We start from the raw sequence: 15,640 nt of genomic DNA, 5'->3' as shown, positions 1-15,640 counted from the left end.
TCAGGGCGCCCCAGCAAGTGTGCGAGCTGTGCAGCTTTGCCGGCGGCCACCCCTTTCCCTGCACGCCCGCCAGCTGCGCCCCAACAACCATAAGGCTGGCAGGCACACAGCTTCCCTCCCAAGCCTCTGTGGGGATCGCTCTCCTTCTGAGGAGGCTTGGAAGGGAAGCTGCGCTCTCCTGTCAGGAGTTCAGCCTATACTTGAGTAGGACTCTGGCAGAGACACATGCCCAACTGGCGTGCTCCCTCCCTCCTGGTCGATCGTTCAGGAGCTTCATAAGCTTTCTTCAGCCCAAACATCACAGCAACTGATGCCAACCAACACCGCCACACTAAGGGATCCGCAGAGTTTGCGCAGTTGTGTAACAGACAGCAGCAACTGTGCAAACTCCAGGAGGGATGGAACATGCCAGTCAGGCATGTGTCTCTGCCAGGGTCCTACTCGAGTGTAGGTTGAACTCCTGACATCTCCTTCCACATCACTCCCAAGCCTCTGCGAGGATCGCTCTCCCGCAGTGGCATGCGGGAGAGTTGCACCCCCCCCATGGCTGGCAGTGCACAGCTACGGCCACCCCAACACTATCCATGGTAATTTGGGGGTGCTGGGCGGATATTTGCACCCACATCTGCTAAAGACGGCCCTGGTCCCTTCGTTCCAATATCAGAACAAGCTCTTCTTATGCACACCACAGATAAAAAACCTCAAGTGAAATTCCTATGCAAGTTATGAATTTCAACCATGAATTTAAATGCTGGCTCCCAAAGTTTTCTCGTATGCCAGCATGACGAAAATAAAGAAATCATGATAGGTCTATGCTCTTGAAAGCATGGGGAGAGAGGGAGCGGGCACTGCATAGATCCCAGTCCCAGGCATAAAAAGAAGAAAGGCAGAGGCATTGGATCAGCCCTCTGCATCTTTCACAAGAATCTTTTTTTGAGGTTCCACAGAAGAGGCAGAGCTTACCTTGTGCATGTCAGGCATGAGGTCCTGGTATAAAGAGCGGATCAGCATGTCCAAAGTACGCTGCCGCTTCTGAGCAAATGTCGGAGTTTCCAAGGTGGCTTTCTCCCCATTGATTACTGTAAGGCAACGGAAAGAGAAAGAAGACATGTCACATACCATGCAGACCATGTTATGTACTATGACACAGAGGCTGGGCTCCTATATGTACTGCACTTAGAACATTTTGGGCATTTTGTAACAACAGTCATACCTTGGGTTACAGCCACTTCAGGTTGCGTTTTTTCGGGTTGTGGACCACCGAAACCCAGAAGTACCAGAACGGGTTACTTCCGGGTTTTGGTGGTCGCGCATGCACAGAAGTGCTAAATCGCGCTTTGCGCATGCGCAGAAGCGCCGAATCGCAACCGGTGCATGTGCAGACGTGGGTTGCGAACGCTGGGGGTTGCGAACGTGCATCCCGCACGGATCATGTTCGCAACGCGGGCGTCCACTGTATTAAAGATTATTGTTGGGTTGTTGTTGTTTTTTTTAAAAAAAATGTTCTTATGAAAAGTCATATTCAGTTTGGCCCTGATAATTATGCTCCACTGTGTCAAAGGGGGTTTATTCTAGCACATTTGCAAAGCTAAGCAAAGTCCTTTCAAACTGGATAGGGAACTGAGCTTTGGGATTCCTGCACTGCCGGGGGTTGGACTAGATGACCTGCGGGGTCCTTCCAACTCTACAATTCTATGATTCTACGTGGGAAGGGCTGCAGCTTAGCAGTGCAGTGCAAAGGGTACCAGGTTCAATCCCTGGCATCTCCAGGGAGAGCTGGGAAATATTTCCTGCCCGAAACCGCAGGGAGCCACTGCAAGTCAGAATAGGCACTACTGAGATAGATGTGGTCTGATGTGGTGTAAGGCAGCTTCCTATGTTCCTAAATGTGTCCAGGATGGCTGTCTAAATGCCTTAATACAAGGACCTCTTTGATCTGAAAATGGCGTATCCAGCTTACATTTCACCAGCAAGAAGTCCCTGAATTCTTGGTGGTCCGTAAACACTGGTGGGGATGGAAGAGGAGGCCCAAAGAGAGGTACGCTTTCTTCCGAAAAGATTTTCAGCCTAGGGAAAAGGGCACATCAGATATTTGGGGCAGGACATGGTTTTATTCCAAATGCTACATGCCTCTAACCAAAAATTCGTAAAATTCAACTCAACCCCTCTCCAAGCACTTCTAGCAAGGTGTAGAGACACTTTGGGTGTGACGTAATAGTAATCAGATTACAGTGCTATGTGGATACTTCTGGCACAGAAGGAAAGTAAGAAGTCTCTACCCACAAGGAGCTTACAGTCTAACTTCAACAGCAAGGAAGCCAAAAGAGAGAAGGGGACGTATAATATAAGACAAAGAGATGAATGGGAAATAATGCAATTACATACATACATACTTGGGGTGTGGGGGGCAGCTTTGTTATACTTGGGGAGGAGATTTACTGTGCAATCCTAGGCACATCTACTCAGAAGTTCAATGGGGTTCTTTCCCAAGTTATTGCAGCACTAAAGCACTAAAACCATAGGCTTCATTATTATTTTCATCATCATCATTACTAATTGGATTTCTTGCCTGCCTTTCAACATAAGGTCCCAGGACAGGTTACAACAATATAAAAAACAGGCTTGCAATTTATTTAAACTGATTTTATTCAGATGAATATGGTAGGTTCTAAAGCAGGGGTCAGCAAACTTTTTCAGCAGGGGGCTGGTCCACTGCTCCTCATACCTTGTGGGGGGCCAGGCTATATTTTGAAGAACAAAAAAAGTGAACAAATTCCTATGCCCCACAAATAACCCCGAGATGCATTTTAAATAAAAGCACACATTCTACTCATGTAAAAACATCAGGCAGGCCCCACAAATAACCCAGAGATGCATTTTAAATAAAAGGACACATTCTAATCATGTAAAAACACGCTGATTCCCGGACCGTCCGCAGGCCAGAATGAGAAGGCGATTGGGCCAGATCCGGCCCCCGGGCCTTAGTTAGCCTACCCATGTTCTAAAGGCATACACCTCAGTTGTCGAAGGCCAGGGGAAAGAAACACTTTCAACATACAACAAAAGCTATGCAATGAAATGTGCCAGATACACCTCTGTGGGGAGGTAATTCTACAGTTAGGGCTTACCTTTCATCCATTCAATTTTCCCTACAGACTCTCTTGGGTGTTAATATCAGCAGAGGGGGCCCTCTTGAATTCAGTTTATATCCTGTCCTTCCTCACAAAGGAGCCCATAGATAATGCAGGCTGCTGTTAGCTGGTCACAACCAAAATGCACTCTGTACATTCTCAGAAACAACTTCTCTTCCTACTTTACATGTTCCTGACATTCAAAATAGGTCTGAGAAGGGACCCCATGTCCACACACCCCTGGGAGAGTCTGTAAGCCTGAAACATGAGCACATTGAGGTTTCTTCCTTCTTTTCTCTTCAATAAAATTACGCTTGTGCTTTTTAGTCTCAGACTTCCCCTCTCCCTGTGAATTTTCACCAATATTACATAAAGCTAAAGTCATAACATGTCATATCAAATTAACGAAATGAACGGTTTGTCTGCAGTTGACACCCACCTGTAACTATCACTTTGCGTATTATATCTCACTAAGGCAAAAATATCTGCAGCATCAGTTAAGGATCTCAATCCATTACTCCCACGCAAATGGAAACCACTTGTTTTTTGATAATGCTCCCCCCCATTTGTGTTGAAATAAATAACAAGGAGGGGAGGGAAAGCGGGGGGAACTAAAAGACCATGCACAGGAACATATTGGAATATCTTTTCATCACAGGAACCACAAGGCAGTTCATACTGTTGGAAAAGCAGCAATACCCGATGCAGAGAGAATGTCCACACATGCTAAGCCAGGGTTTTTGGCTCATCACAGTACACCATGAATGAGTAGTATGCTGATACATACTGCTGATCATTCCCACTTCACTCCTTCCCAGGCACAGGCAGAATAAATAATCCATGGTGCCATGGCTTCCTGTTATATCGAAACCAGGGTTTGTGGTTCCTTTCTCCCAAGTCACGATTGCTAGCCAACTTTAAGCCATCGTTTGTTGCTGGTTTATTTTTGAAGCTTGTGAAGGAGCAGCAAATTATGATCTCCGGGTTGGAGATGATGGGGAGTCAAGGCTAGGGGAAGGGAGGGGTGAAGCAGAAATGATCAGGAAGCATGCCCCAGCACATTGCTCATTCGTACTAAACTGTGATAAATCAGCAGTTCTGGCTCATTGTGGGATGCAAATGTGGTCAATGCTTAACTGTGGTTTGTTGCCTTAACCCCGATTAAGCTTGGTGATAACCAGAAGTGGATTTATGCGTGGAAGAACCATGGGTTCCATTCATTTCTGGTACTCAAAGGGTTGTATGCTCTGCCTCCATAGCTGAAGGCAGTATGTCTCTAAATACCAGTTGCTGGAAACTGCAGGAGCGCATAGGGCTTGCAAGTTTCCTACAGGCATCTGGTTGGTCACTAGGAAAACAGGATGGCCTGATCCAGCAGGACTTTTCTTATGTATCCAAAGTTAGGCCTATTGAAATTCATGTACATGACCAACTTAGCTCCAATAATTTCAGTGAGTCTGTTCTGCGTATAACTTAATTGCGTACAAGCCCAAACAAATTACTGGGCTCAGAATTCTTTAATTCTAATTTTGCAGCAGCCTTCAATTTCTAGGAGAAAAGACCCTGAAATCTGCACACTTCTAGTTTGCATATGTAATACAAAACATAGTCAAATATCATGTGTGCATCGAGACCCTAAGAAACTCAGGCCTGTGAATATTTAAGCTTGGAAAATATATTCCAACATGCTCAGAAGCCCTGACCCATGAGTGGAGCTGAGCTCCTTAGTTAAATCCGAAAAAAAGGAAAACAAGTTGATTTTACAAAATTAAGGAAGTGGAAAGGTAGTGGCGAAAGATACGTGTAAAGTGGGAGCGGATCATGGATGGCTTAAAGGCTGGAGAGGATTCTTCTCCTTCTTGGAACACAATGGTGACAATGTCATTCCCGATATGCCGTTTCCTTTCCACCTGTAAACAACAACAAAAAAGAGATGTTCATGGCTTCATGAAACCTGTGTAAAACAACCCCCACTAAGTCCTCTGTAAAATATTCACATGAGTCTCATGTTCAATTTGAAATGGACCAAAAGAAGGAAATCTTTTGGTTCAACTTGCCAGCTCTGACAGTTCATGTTTTCAACGCCTTTGAACAGTGAGTGAAATGCAATCTTCTAACTTGTAACAACGTGATCTGGGAGGCTCAGGAGATTTGCCCCATGAACTGTCTTTCAGAAGGAAGGCCCTCCTCCTTTATAGAATCCAGAAGGGCAGTGGGGGAGAAAACATAGCCTTGATGGCTGTTGGAACTTGGTTAGTTGGCTCTGAGGAATGGTTGAAGAGAACTGGGTATGTTTGGAGTTTGGGGGTGGGAAATGCTGAAGGGAAGAAGAGATGGGGAAATAGCCAACTTATCTTAAGATTTGGGCCACAGGCCTGGAAAGGACCTTGGATGTAATCCAGTCTAACCCTCCAGGGAGGGCTGCACTGCAGGATGAAGTTCCAGCCTCTGATTTAAATACTTCCAGAGAAGGAGAAGCCACCCCCGCCTGGACCAGCCTCCCCCACTGTCAGACAGCTCTTGCCATAAGGAGGTTTCTTCTAACGTTTAACGAAAACCTGCTTTTCTGGCAGAGGCCCACTAAGGCGAAAGGAGCCCTGCTTCACCAACAATAGTTTTCTCCCAGCCAGCCACCCCCCCCCATTTACAACCAGTCCAGAGGAGTGGCACTAATTAACCTCCTCCTCCGTTTCAGTGCTGCTCCTTATAGAACTCAGCAGGGAGGAGGTGGATGGGGACAAACTAGAATTAGTTGGCTCTGCCTGCCATTAGCCCTGGCTCTGTCTACGGTTGGCCTCCCTGCCTTCTGCCCTGCCAGTCCCAATAGGCAACAGCCACCAGTATTCCTGGGAGCTTCCACCTGTTGGTCATACTCTTCCTATCTGGAGCTACCAGATAACAAGGATGCCCCTTCAGATATTTGAAGGGGCTACATCCACACCACACTTTTAGAGAACTATGATACCACTTTAAACAGTCATGGAATTCTGGGAGCCCCCAAAGAACTCTAGGAGCTGAAACTTGTAAAGGGTGCTGAGAATTGTTACGAAACCCCTATTCCTTCTACGCAGCTAAGATTTCCAGACTTTTCTGTGGAAAGGGATTTATTGTTGAACCACTCTGGGAATTGTACCTCTGGGAGGGAAACAGGGGTCTCCTATCAACTCTCAGTACACTTAACTAACTTCAGTTAGTGGTTGTCCAAAGTGCTTTAATGTGCATGCTGTGAATGTGGCCTGTCTCCCCCCTTAACCTCCTCTTCTGCTGCTTAAGGTAAAGGTAAAGGCACCCCTGCCCATACGGGCCAGTCTTGACAGACTCTGGGGTTGTGCGCCCATCTCACTTAAAAGGCCAGGGGCCAGCGCTGTCCGGAGACACTTCCGGGTCACGTGGCCAGCGTGACATCGCTGCTCTGGCGAGCCAGAGCCGCACACGGAAACGCCGTTTACCTTCCCGCTGGTAAGCGGTCCCTATTTATCTACTTGCACCCGGAGGTGCTTTCGAACTGCTAGGTTGGCAGGCGCTGGGACCGAGCAGCGGGAGCGCACCCCGCCGCAGGGATTCGAACCGCCGACCTTTCGACCTTTCGATCGGCAAGTCCTAGGCACTGAGGCTTTAACCCACAGCGCCACCTGCGTCCCTCTGCTGCTTAAGCACACCCAGTTATTTTGGGTCACCAAACCCCTTGCCATCCTGGCTACCCTCCTTTTGAACAGACTCCAACTCCTCAATGTCCTCATTTAAAACAGAGTATCCAGAACTGGCCTTCCACATAAACTTTTCCAAAATGTGCATCCTGGAAGTGCTGCTGTGTTTTCCTTCCTTTGATGGTGGCTTGTGGTCTAACCAAGAAAAATCAATAAGGAAACCACATACTTGCTGTTTGTTCTCTTTCGAATATGGAAGCATGGTTGAGACGTGGAACATTATCTCGTGCCCTTGGTAGACAGTGTAGATGGAAAAAATGCCTGTGGTGTCATCTGCAAAAGAAAGGGAAGGAGCACTGGCTTTCAGTGGGGTGATATGGAGTTTAGGGACTCTTACACTCCATCCTTTCCCATTTGACCATTGCTACATTCAGGGTACCTCTAGACCACCCATATTTTGAAGAAGGGATACAAGCGTATACCAGGAAATTTAGGTTTGCCCAGTTAAAGTGGATTACAGTGCTCTGTCATTCTAGCATAATACATCCATTTTTAAAAAGGAAACTGACCTTTTGTGGTTAGTAAAGTGATGATGAAATGCATTAAAAAGTGTGGAACAAATGAATGCTTACTGGGAAGGAGTTTAGTCACTCTACAAGAGGATAAGTATGAACGAAGGACAAAATGCTCATCGTTGTATAACCTCCCCATAAGCAAATGAGAAGAAAAGTAGGATATAATCCGACCTCTGCGTTAGCTTTGTGCAAACAAATCAGGATGTTCACTACATAGGTTGACTGGAGGAGCCTTTATCACTCTCCTCCTGCTAATACGCCTGAAGCCACTTACAACAAACGGATTGCAATAAAAATAAACAATGGAACAGAAAACAGCAGCGAAGAGAAGAGCAAACAACTGGTGGGTAAAAACCATCCGAGATTCAATGCCACCAAAAGGTTGAGCACATAAAAATGTTTTAATTGGGACTTTAAAAAGCAGCAATGCATGTGCCTGGCCAACATGCTGGGCTGAAACAGAAGCGGAGCCAAGACATTTGAGTTGCAAAGGCCAATAGGAGAACACAAAACAAGTAACTAGAGAATAACATGGGTGCATTTTCATGCACTACAAGATATGTTCTGGATCTGCCAACATATCTTGGAATCTGGGTATGATTCTAATTGCCTCCAATGAAACCTTACTTTTGGTGTCCAGTCCTCCTCTGTAGCCGGTCCAGCCCTTCAAAGTAATGGTGTCCCCCAAGAGACTCAATAACCTCTGAAAGCTTTCACTGCCAGCTTCTGCAGATTGGGGGGTCAAATAAGATAGTGGGAAGAGACAATGGGATGAGAAAGAGGCGAGAGATTTAAATAAAACCTGGGCATTAAATGCATGGACACATTTAACATCATGCTTCATTTGACCCCGAGAACCATAACACTTCTAAACCTGTGTGTACGAAACAGCAAAGAAAGAAAAAGTCAGATGTACATGCTAAATGTAGTCCATGCGGATCCCATATTTCAAGTACAGTGGTACCTCGGGTTAAGAACTTAATTTGTTCTGGAGGTCCGTTCTAAACCTGAAACTGTTCTTAACCTGAGGTACCACTTTAGCTTATTGGGCTTCCTGCTGCCACCACGCCGCTGCTGAACGATTTCTGTTCTCATCCTGAAGCAAAGTTCTTAACCCAAGGTACTATTTCTGGGTTAGCAGAGTCTGTAACCTGAAGCGTGTGTAACCTGAAGCGTCTGTAACCCAAGGTACCACTGTATCTTAAAAAGATTGGAGAAGTCCACCTTGAGACCAAGACAAAACAGTCATGAGGAATGAGACTAAGGCAATTTTGGTGGCAGCAGGGCAGGAGACAAGGGCAAGGAAGATGGAAAGCTTTTGGTATTTTCTCTCCCGCCCCCCCCCCCCCTTTGGCTGTTGAGAACACAAATATGTCAAGCTGGCTTTGCAAATATAACCAAGGCATTAAGAGCCTGCCAGAGCTTTTAGTCATACAAACACAAAATGTTCTCGGCCCGACATTGAAATATTTTGTAGCCGTTGTTCAGAGACAGGAGGTGAAAACAAACTCCAGGTCACATGGAGGGAGATGCTCTGGGAAGGAGGAGGAGGTTAGAGCGGATCCATGCCAAGGGTGGTTGCGGGTGGGGGATAGCAAGAGTTCCCAAGAAACTGGCTATCCCTTTTATCTGCTGCTAGGGAGAGTAGCTTAAGAAGAAGCTGGAAAGAAAGGCGTGTGTTTACGCTGGAAGTGAAACTTGTTTTTTCTGTGGGAAAGTCCAGCCAGAGGGGCAGATTTATGATTGTTATGAATGTGGCGCCACCAGTGTGTACATGGTACTTGATAGAGTATTATAAGCAAGAGTGGCTGCATCCACACCGCACATTTAAAGCAATATTCCCCTCAAAGAATCCTGGAAACTGCAGCTTCTCAAGGGTGATGAGAGTTGTTCGGAAACAACCCTGTTCCCCTCACAGATCTACTGTTCCCAGCATTCCATGGGAAAAGGGATTGACTGTTAAAGGAACTGTAGATGGGAATTATAAATGTATATGTGGAATAGGCAGAATCCTTTAAAACAGGGCTTTTCAAAACTTGGCTACAAATTCCATCATCCCTGACCACAGGCTTAGCTAACTGGGGTTGATAGGAGCTGTAGTCTAGAAAAAAAACCATCTGTGGTCTCAAGGTTGAAGGACACTGGTTTAAACAATCCAAGGTCTCTGGAGCAGCTGTGGATGGCAGAGTTAGAGCACTGAAAACTGCAATTATGGGTATTTGTATACCTCTTTCCAGTGGTGCCTGGTACCCATTGGGACTGGTAGAGCACAAGGCAAAGAGACCACCCATAGGTGGTGGTGGCACCAGAGCCAATGAGAGGCAGCGCCAACTAATTCTGGTCTAGTCCCCTGCCATCCTCCTCCCTGCTTACTTCTACAAGGGAAACACTGAGATTAAGGAGGTAGAAGCTGGTAGGCAGGGCCACTCCCGGAGCTGGTTGCAAGTAAGAAGGCAGGCAGGGGGGAGCTGGCTGATGGCAGACTGAGGATAGTGGGGCAGTGCCCCATTTGCCTTAATGGATCAGCCTCCACTACCTCTTTCATTTAAGCCTCCCACAATTGAACAGCGGTGCTACAACTGCATAAGAAAAGTAGCTGCTAGTGAGAGGGCCTTCATAGTGGTGACACCCTGGCTAGGGAACACAGTTTCATTTTGCCATTTTTAATGGTCTTTTTGGTGTCAGGTGAAGGCACCCAGGCCTTTAAAGCATCATTTAATCTGAGTTGCTAGAAAGGGAAGGTTTTAAGGCTGCTTTTAATTGCATATTTATTGTGTTGCATCTTTAACATGGTACTCTTTGTTCTATAAGCCAACATAATGTTGGTGAACAGAGAAATATGGTAACAAAAAGAAATCAGCCCTGGATTTCACTTAAATCTGAGCATTCACAGGAATGTAGGAAGCTGCCTTGATTATTTGTCAATCTAGTTCAATATTGTCTACCATGATTGGCCGTGGCTCTTCGGGATTTAAGGCAACCAGGGACCTTACACATGCAAAGCAGATGCTCTACTACTGAGATATGTCCCTGGCTGGCTCAAAGAATCACTGGGTATGGAAGTACCTTAAAAAAAGGGAAGGTAAATATGTATGGTTGCTATGCATGCAATTTACACTCCACAACATATTCTCTATCTGATAAAAGTTAAGAGCGTAAACTTTTCAAGGCAAAGGACTCTCTTTCTGCTTATGCTACCACGTAATACAAAATGCACACCAGGAGACTACAACTCCCATCTTCCCTACCTTTGCCCATGCTGGCTGGGGCTGATGGGAAATGGAGTCAAACATCATCTGGAAGACACCACATTGGCTATTGCATAGGCTATTGCACTGATTGTGAAATAACAGGAACGGATGTTTCAGATGGTGCCTGGGGAAATCCTCTTCTTTTACTTCAGGAAGGGTACTCGCCAACCTGTTTTTGTTTTTTAGGGAATCAGATTTCCCCTCCTGTTTGGAGGGAGATGGCATAGCATCTCTAAGCAGTTCAGCCAGGTAGAATCCAATGCACCAGAGCAACAAAGCTGGCCATCACTGGTCTAGATCTAAACCAAGATCAGCACAATGGCATAAACACAGACATTTCCCCACCCACTTCAGTTCAGATAGAAATCAATCTTCAGACTCACCGTTGCTGAACATCTCGTCATCTGTTAGCTGTCCATCTTTGGCATAAAGTACTCCAAACTTAAAATTGACAGAGCCCTATGAAACAGGAACAGTATATTAGTAAGACGGAACCAGACTGGCATTCTTCAAAAAATGAAACAGCTTTATATTGTAAAAGTGAAAGTGCTCCTTTTAACTTGGCAGTTAAATTTGGCAGTTCCACAATAATCCTGCATCCTAACTTGCCAATGAGCAGAGTACGTCTTCTAAACCCTTAACAGATAGAGGGTGCTAGAGTAGGGCTGTAACTCTTCCAATCATATTGAGCTGCATCCCAGAGAAATACATATGAATTGGGGGGGGGGGGAGGACCAGGATGTGCAATGGAGACTTCATGAATTTGAATACTCATTGAGAAATGCAAGCGCATGCACACTGCTCCAGCAAGATGTGGGAAACCAGGTTGGGAAGGACAAACCATATTCTTACTCTAAGGTTACCAGATTCCCCCCCCCCCAATGAATCTGGGGACACTTTTCAACTTCAATGGATTTTGTATGGGGACTGATTCAAGGGAACACTGACTTGATTTTCTGATTTTCTTGTTAGGTTCTTTTACCCACATCACTACTTTGTAGGTGTCTAACACCAGCAACAAACATCTTCAAAAATAAACATGCAAAATCCCTATCTCTCACACTCAGTAACACTGCTCGTGCAAGCTTGCTATCTTAAAATTCCCTAATTTTAAACTGTGCTATTTTTACTGTTGTTAGCCTCTCTGAGCCCGTCTTTGGCTGGGGAGGGCAGGATATACCGTATTTTTCGCACCATAGGACGCACTTTTTCCCCTCCAAAAATGAAGGGGAAATGTGTGTGCGTCCTATGGTGCGAATGCAGGCTTTCGCTGAAGCCTGGAGAGTGAGAGGGGTCGGTGCGCACCGACCCCTCAGCTCTCCAGGCTTCGCGGACCTCTCCGCAAGCAGCGGGAGCCCAGCACTGGGCTCCCGCTGCTTGCGGAGAGTTGCCTGCATGCCGAAGCCTGGGCGCGCTGAGCTCAGCGCGTCCAGGCTTCGCGGACCTCTCCGCAAGCAGCGGGAGCCCAGCGCTGGGCTCCCGCTGCTTGCGGAGAGTTGCCTGCATGCCGAAGCCTGGGCGCGCTGAGCTCAGCGCATCCAGGCTTCGCGGACCTCTCCGCAAGCAGCGGGAACGCTCCCGCTGCTTGCGGAGAGGTGCCTGCATGCCGAAGCCTGGGCGCGCTGAGTTCAGCGCGTCCAGGCTTCGCGGACCTCTCCGCAAGCAGCGGGAGCGCTCCCGCTGCTTGCGGAGAGCTGCCTGTTTGGGGGCTGGGGTCGGGGGAAGCTCGAGCTTCCCCCGCCCCAGCCCCGCACCTGGGGGGGGAAAATAATTTTTTCCCCTTTATTTCCCCCCCAAAAAACTGGGTGCGCCCTATGGTCCGGTGCGCCCTATGGTGCGAAAAATACGGTAAATTATTGTTGTTGTTGTTGTTGTTGTTGTTGTTGTTGTTAATTTATACCCTGCCCATCTGGCTGGGTTTCCGGAGCCATTCAGGGTGGCTCCCAACAGACTATTAAAACAGAATAAAACATCAAACACTAAAAACTTCCCTAACAGAGCTAAGCATGTCATCCCCCTCCCCCTCCGCACAAACACAAGTTTGGAATGGGACAGATTTGGGCACCAGCTTCCTCCAATTTGGAGATTTAAAATATGTTGATCTCTATACCACTAATAGGAATATCATCAGTTTTAGGCATTCCATTGAAAGGAAAACCAATCATTGTTATCGTTAGGGGAGACTGCAGACACTCAGTTATGGCACTCAGCACTCACACTTCCCATTCTGTTTCAAAGACATGGATCGCTCCCATGAGTCAATACAGCATCAGCACAAGCTCATTTGCTGTGATTTACACCCTGACCCAACCACATGAGTGGCTCAGACTGAGCTAGTGGCAGATTCAAGTGAGGCCCATGGGCCCATGAACCTTCAAGGGTCCACAATCAAACTGAATTGATATATGGACCTCTCTTGCAATCGGTACTTTGGAATAAGGCGAGGCAAGCAGTGGTGACAAAAGAGGAACACAAGAGTCCAAAACATTGTAGAAGGAAAGAGTATTGTTTCATAAATACTTCTCGGGCCAAAATCACACATTATGTAACTGGGGCAGGGGCACTGAAAACAACACGCCATGTTGAGTTCCTTTGCTCACTTTCAGAACCTGTGCAATACTTATCTCAAGATGCCTCCCCCCGCCCCTTTCTGGACCATGGGTTGCTGCCTTCAGGGTAGGGTTAAGATAAGGTTGTCATATCATGGGATAAGTATTCCTGCCCAATGTGGGTGAGAAGGGGTGCCCATGAGATGGAATTGGTGTTTTCAGCAGCACATTTTGTGAGACATATGCAGCAGCAGCAATCTGAGCAAGTGTGTTTTTTCCCCTCCTGAATTCAGGTAGCAGGGTCCCCAACAGATTTGTAGAAGTGCGTGGTCTCAGACCAAACTGGTTCACCAATAGCTCCCAACTCTAATTGGCCTTCTCAATCATGATTTCGCACTTATGTTGACCTCAGGAGGGGCACACAGGAGAATTTGTGGATACAACACCCCCCAAATCAAACCAAGTAGCATAGCCCACAGAATAGAGCATGACACTTTTCAAAATGGAAACCAATGTTTGTTAGATAGGCTCCTGGCAACTTAAAGGAATCAAGATTGTGAATTACCTCTTGCTCTTCCAGAACCAATAAATCCTGGGGAGGGAAAAGAACAAATATATTCAGCTTTTATATTCATTCAGAACCCAGCAATCTAATTTGTCATTTGTTTGCACCCTGGTCAGGGCTTTCAGACAAAAGCAGCGGCAACCACACTGTTTTTCAATACTGGCCTCCTGGTTAGGATTAGAAAAAATGACATCTCACCCTAGTCAAGTACTTGCAAGTTTTTAAATTGTTTAAATTGTTATACTTTAAAGTTTTGTAACCTTCTTAGGACCATTTGGATGAAGGGTGGGTAATCAAAAACAACCACCACCACATGGATAAAAAATACCATTCAACCTTTGAACAGAAAGGTCCTTCGGTGGAAGAAGATTGGAAGAAATTTAAAGATTATTTACAGAAACATTGTAAAATTAATGAATGTTAGAAGGATATTGGAATGAAGTTATGTGGCTTTAGCAGAAATGTTATAAAGGAATAAGTAAGAATAGATTGTTAATTGGTGAAAGGAGGAAATGTAAAGTTAGATTATATCAAGATAAATTATAGGACAAAAACTGGGAAAGATGGAAAGGATTTGCTGAAATAGCTAATTGAACTAGAATACAAAAAAGGGAGGTGTGAGGAGGTCAAGGAAACAAGCAAATGAAATATAAGTTATGGGAATATTCATTGTGTTTTTAATTGTTTCCATTTTCCTGTTTTTTTTCTTTTTTCTTATTGTGATGTGTTGTTTTGTTTTTGCTTAATTTGGTGTTTTCTCTTTTTTCTTTCTGTAACCCTTAAAACTTTAATAAATATTATTTAATTAAAAAAAATGAACAGAAAGGTCCAGGAAATGTCCAAACTGCAAAGAGGGAAATGTAATTAAAAGTGAGTCCAGGACAAGGTGTTACAAGCCACCTGCTGCTTTGGCATAGTGCCCAGCCACTGCCCCTTAAGTCTAGTCATAGATATGCTCATCTGCTCATGATCTCTTTATTCTGTTCGGCAGGCTACAGTTCATGCAGCTTTTCTTCCAGGACAGAGATGAAAACCCCTGTCTTCCCTTGCCTTAGTCTTCTCTTCTTTAGGCTAAACATACCCACTTCCTTCCATTTTTCTTCACAGGGCTTGTTTTCCAGACTGCTGACTGTCTTTTCTGCCTCCTTGGAACTCTTTCCAATTTGTCTCTACGCACATCTTGAAGTGCTACCAAGGGGCTATATTTTTTCCTTTCTGCTCCATGAACATTCCAACTTCTGCCCCTTCTTCTCAGACATTCAAGCCCCACTCCCTAGCAAACAACAGCCATAGGAATCTGCCTTATATTGAGTTAACCCATCAGCCTATCTAGCTTAGCAATGCCTACACAGTTTGGCAGTGGCTCTCCACTGTTTCAGACCTGGAGATGTTGGGGATTGAACCTGGGACCATCTCAATGCAAGGCAAATGTTCTACCCCTGCACTACAGCCCTTCTCTTAAGATACAACAACACAAGGAGCTGCCTTAGTTTGAGTCAGAACATTAGCCCATCTAGCTCAATATGTCTAAACTGACTGGCAGTGATTCACTAAGATTTCAAGCAGGCGTCTCTCCCAGTCCTACCCATTGATGCCAGGGAATGAAGTTGGGATCTTTTCCATGCAAAGCAGATGCTTTGCCTTTGAGCCACAGCCCTTGCTTTGACCTTTCATTCTCTGCCTGCTAGGCTTCAGCCTTTTCTTACAGCCTTTTTTTCTCTTCCATCACGCCTCGCACTGAGGTTTCCTTCTTAGATATCACAGCACACACTCTGATAGATCATTTATCCTCCATAAGAGGATGAGGCCACCACCCAGATGCTGGATTCCAGCTTATGGGCTTGTCACTGAACACACCAAGGATTGAAAATAAAACTGCCAATGGCATAATGCTGTTATACAAATCTATGGTGGAACCACAC

General features: G+C 45.8%; 1 protein-coding gene across 6 annotated transcripts in view; it reads right to left on the bottom strand.

Moving 5' to 3' along the window:
- Positions 1–15,640, bottom strand: part of GARNL3 (GTPase activating Rap/RanGAP domain like 3) — a 110,914-nt gene that overhangs the window by 28,274 nt on the left and 67,000 nt on the right. For all 6 annotated transcript variants that reach the window (XM_081896379.1, XM_081896384.1, XM_081896381.1 and 3 more), the window contains 8 exons: positions 13,719–13,745; positions 10,988–11,063; positions 7,981–8,079; positions 7,008–7,111; positions 4,933–5,041; positions 3,571–3,616; positions 1,961–2,067; positions 964–1,079 (listed from right to left, as the gene is read on the bottom strand). In XM_081896379.1, coding sequence (XP_081752505.1) covers positions 964–1,079; positions 1,961–2,067; positions 3,571–3,616; positions 4,933–5,041; positions 7,008–7,111; positions 7,981–8,079; positions 10,988–11,063; positions 13,719–13,745 — 684 coding nt within the window. The remainder of the gene's footprint in view (positions 1–963; positions 1,080–1,960; positions 2,068–3,570; positions 3,617–4,932; positions 5,042–7,007; positions 7,112–7,980; positions 8,080–10,987; positions 11,064–13,718; positions 13,746–15,640) is intronic.

The sequence above is a fragment of the Podarcis melisellensis genome, assembly GCF_964234715.1.
Source record: "Podarcis melisellensis genome assembly, chromosome: Z".
NCBI lineage: Eukaryota > Metazoa > Chordata > Lepidosauria > Squamata > Lacertidae > Podarcis > Podarcis melisellensis.
This window is presented reverse-complemented; position numbering and strand designations above follow the sequence as displayed.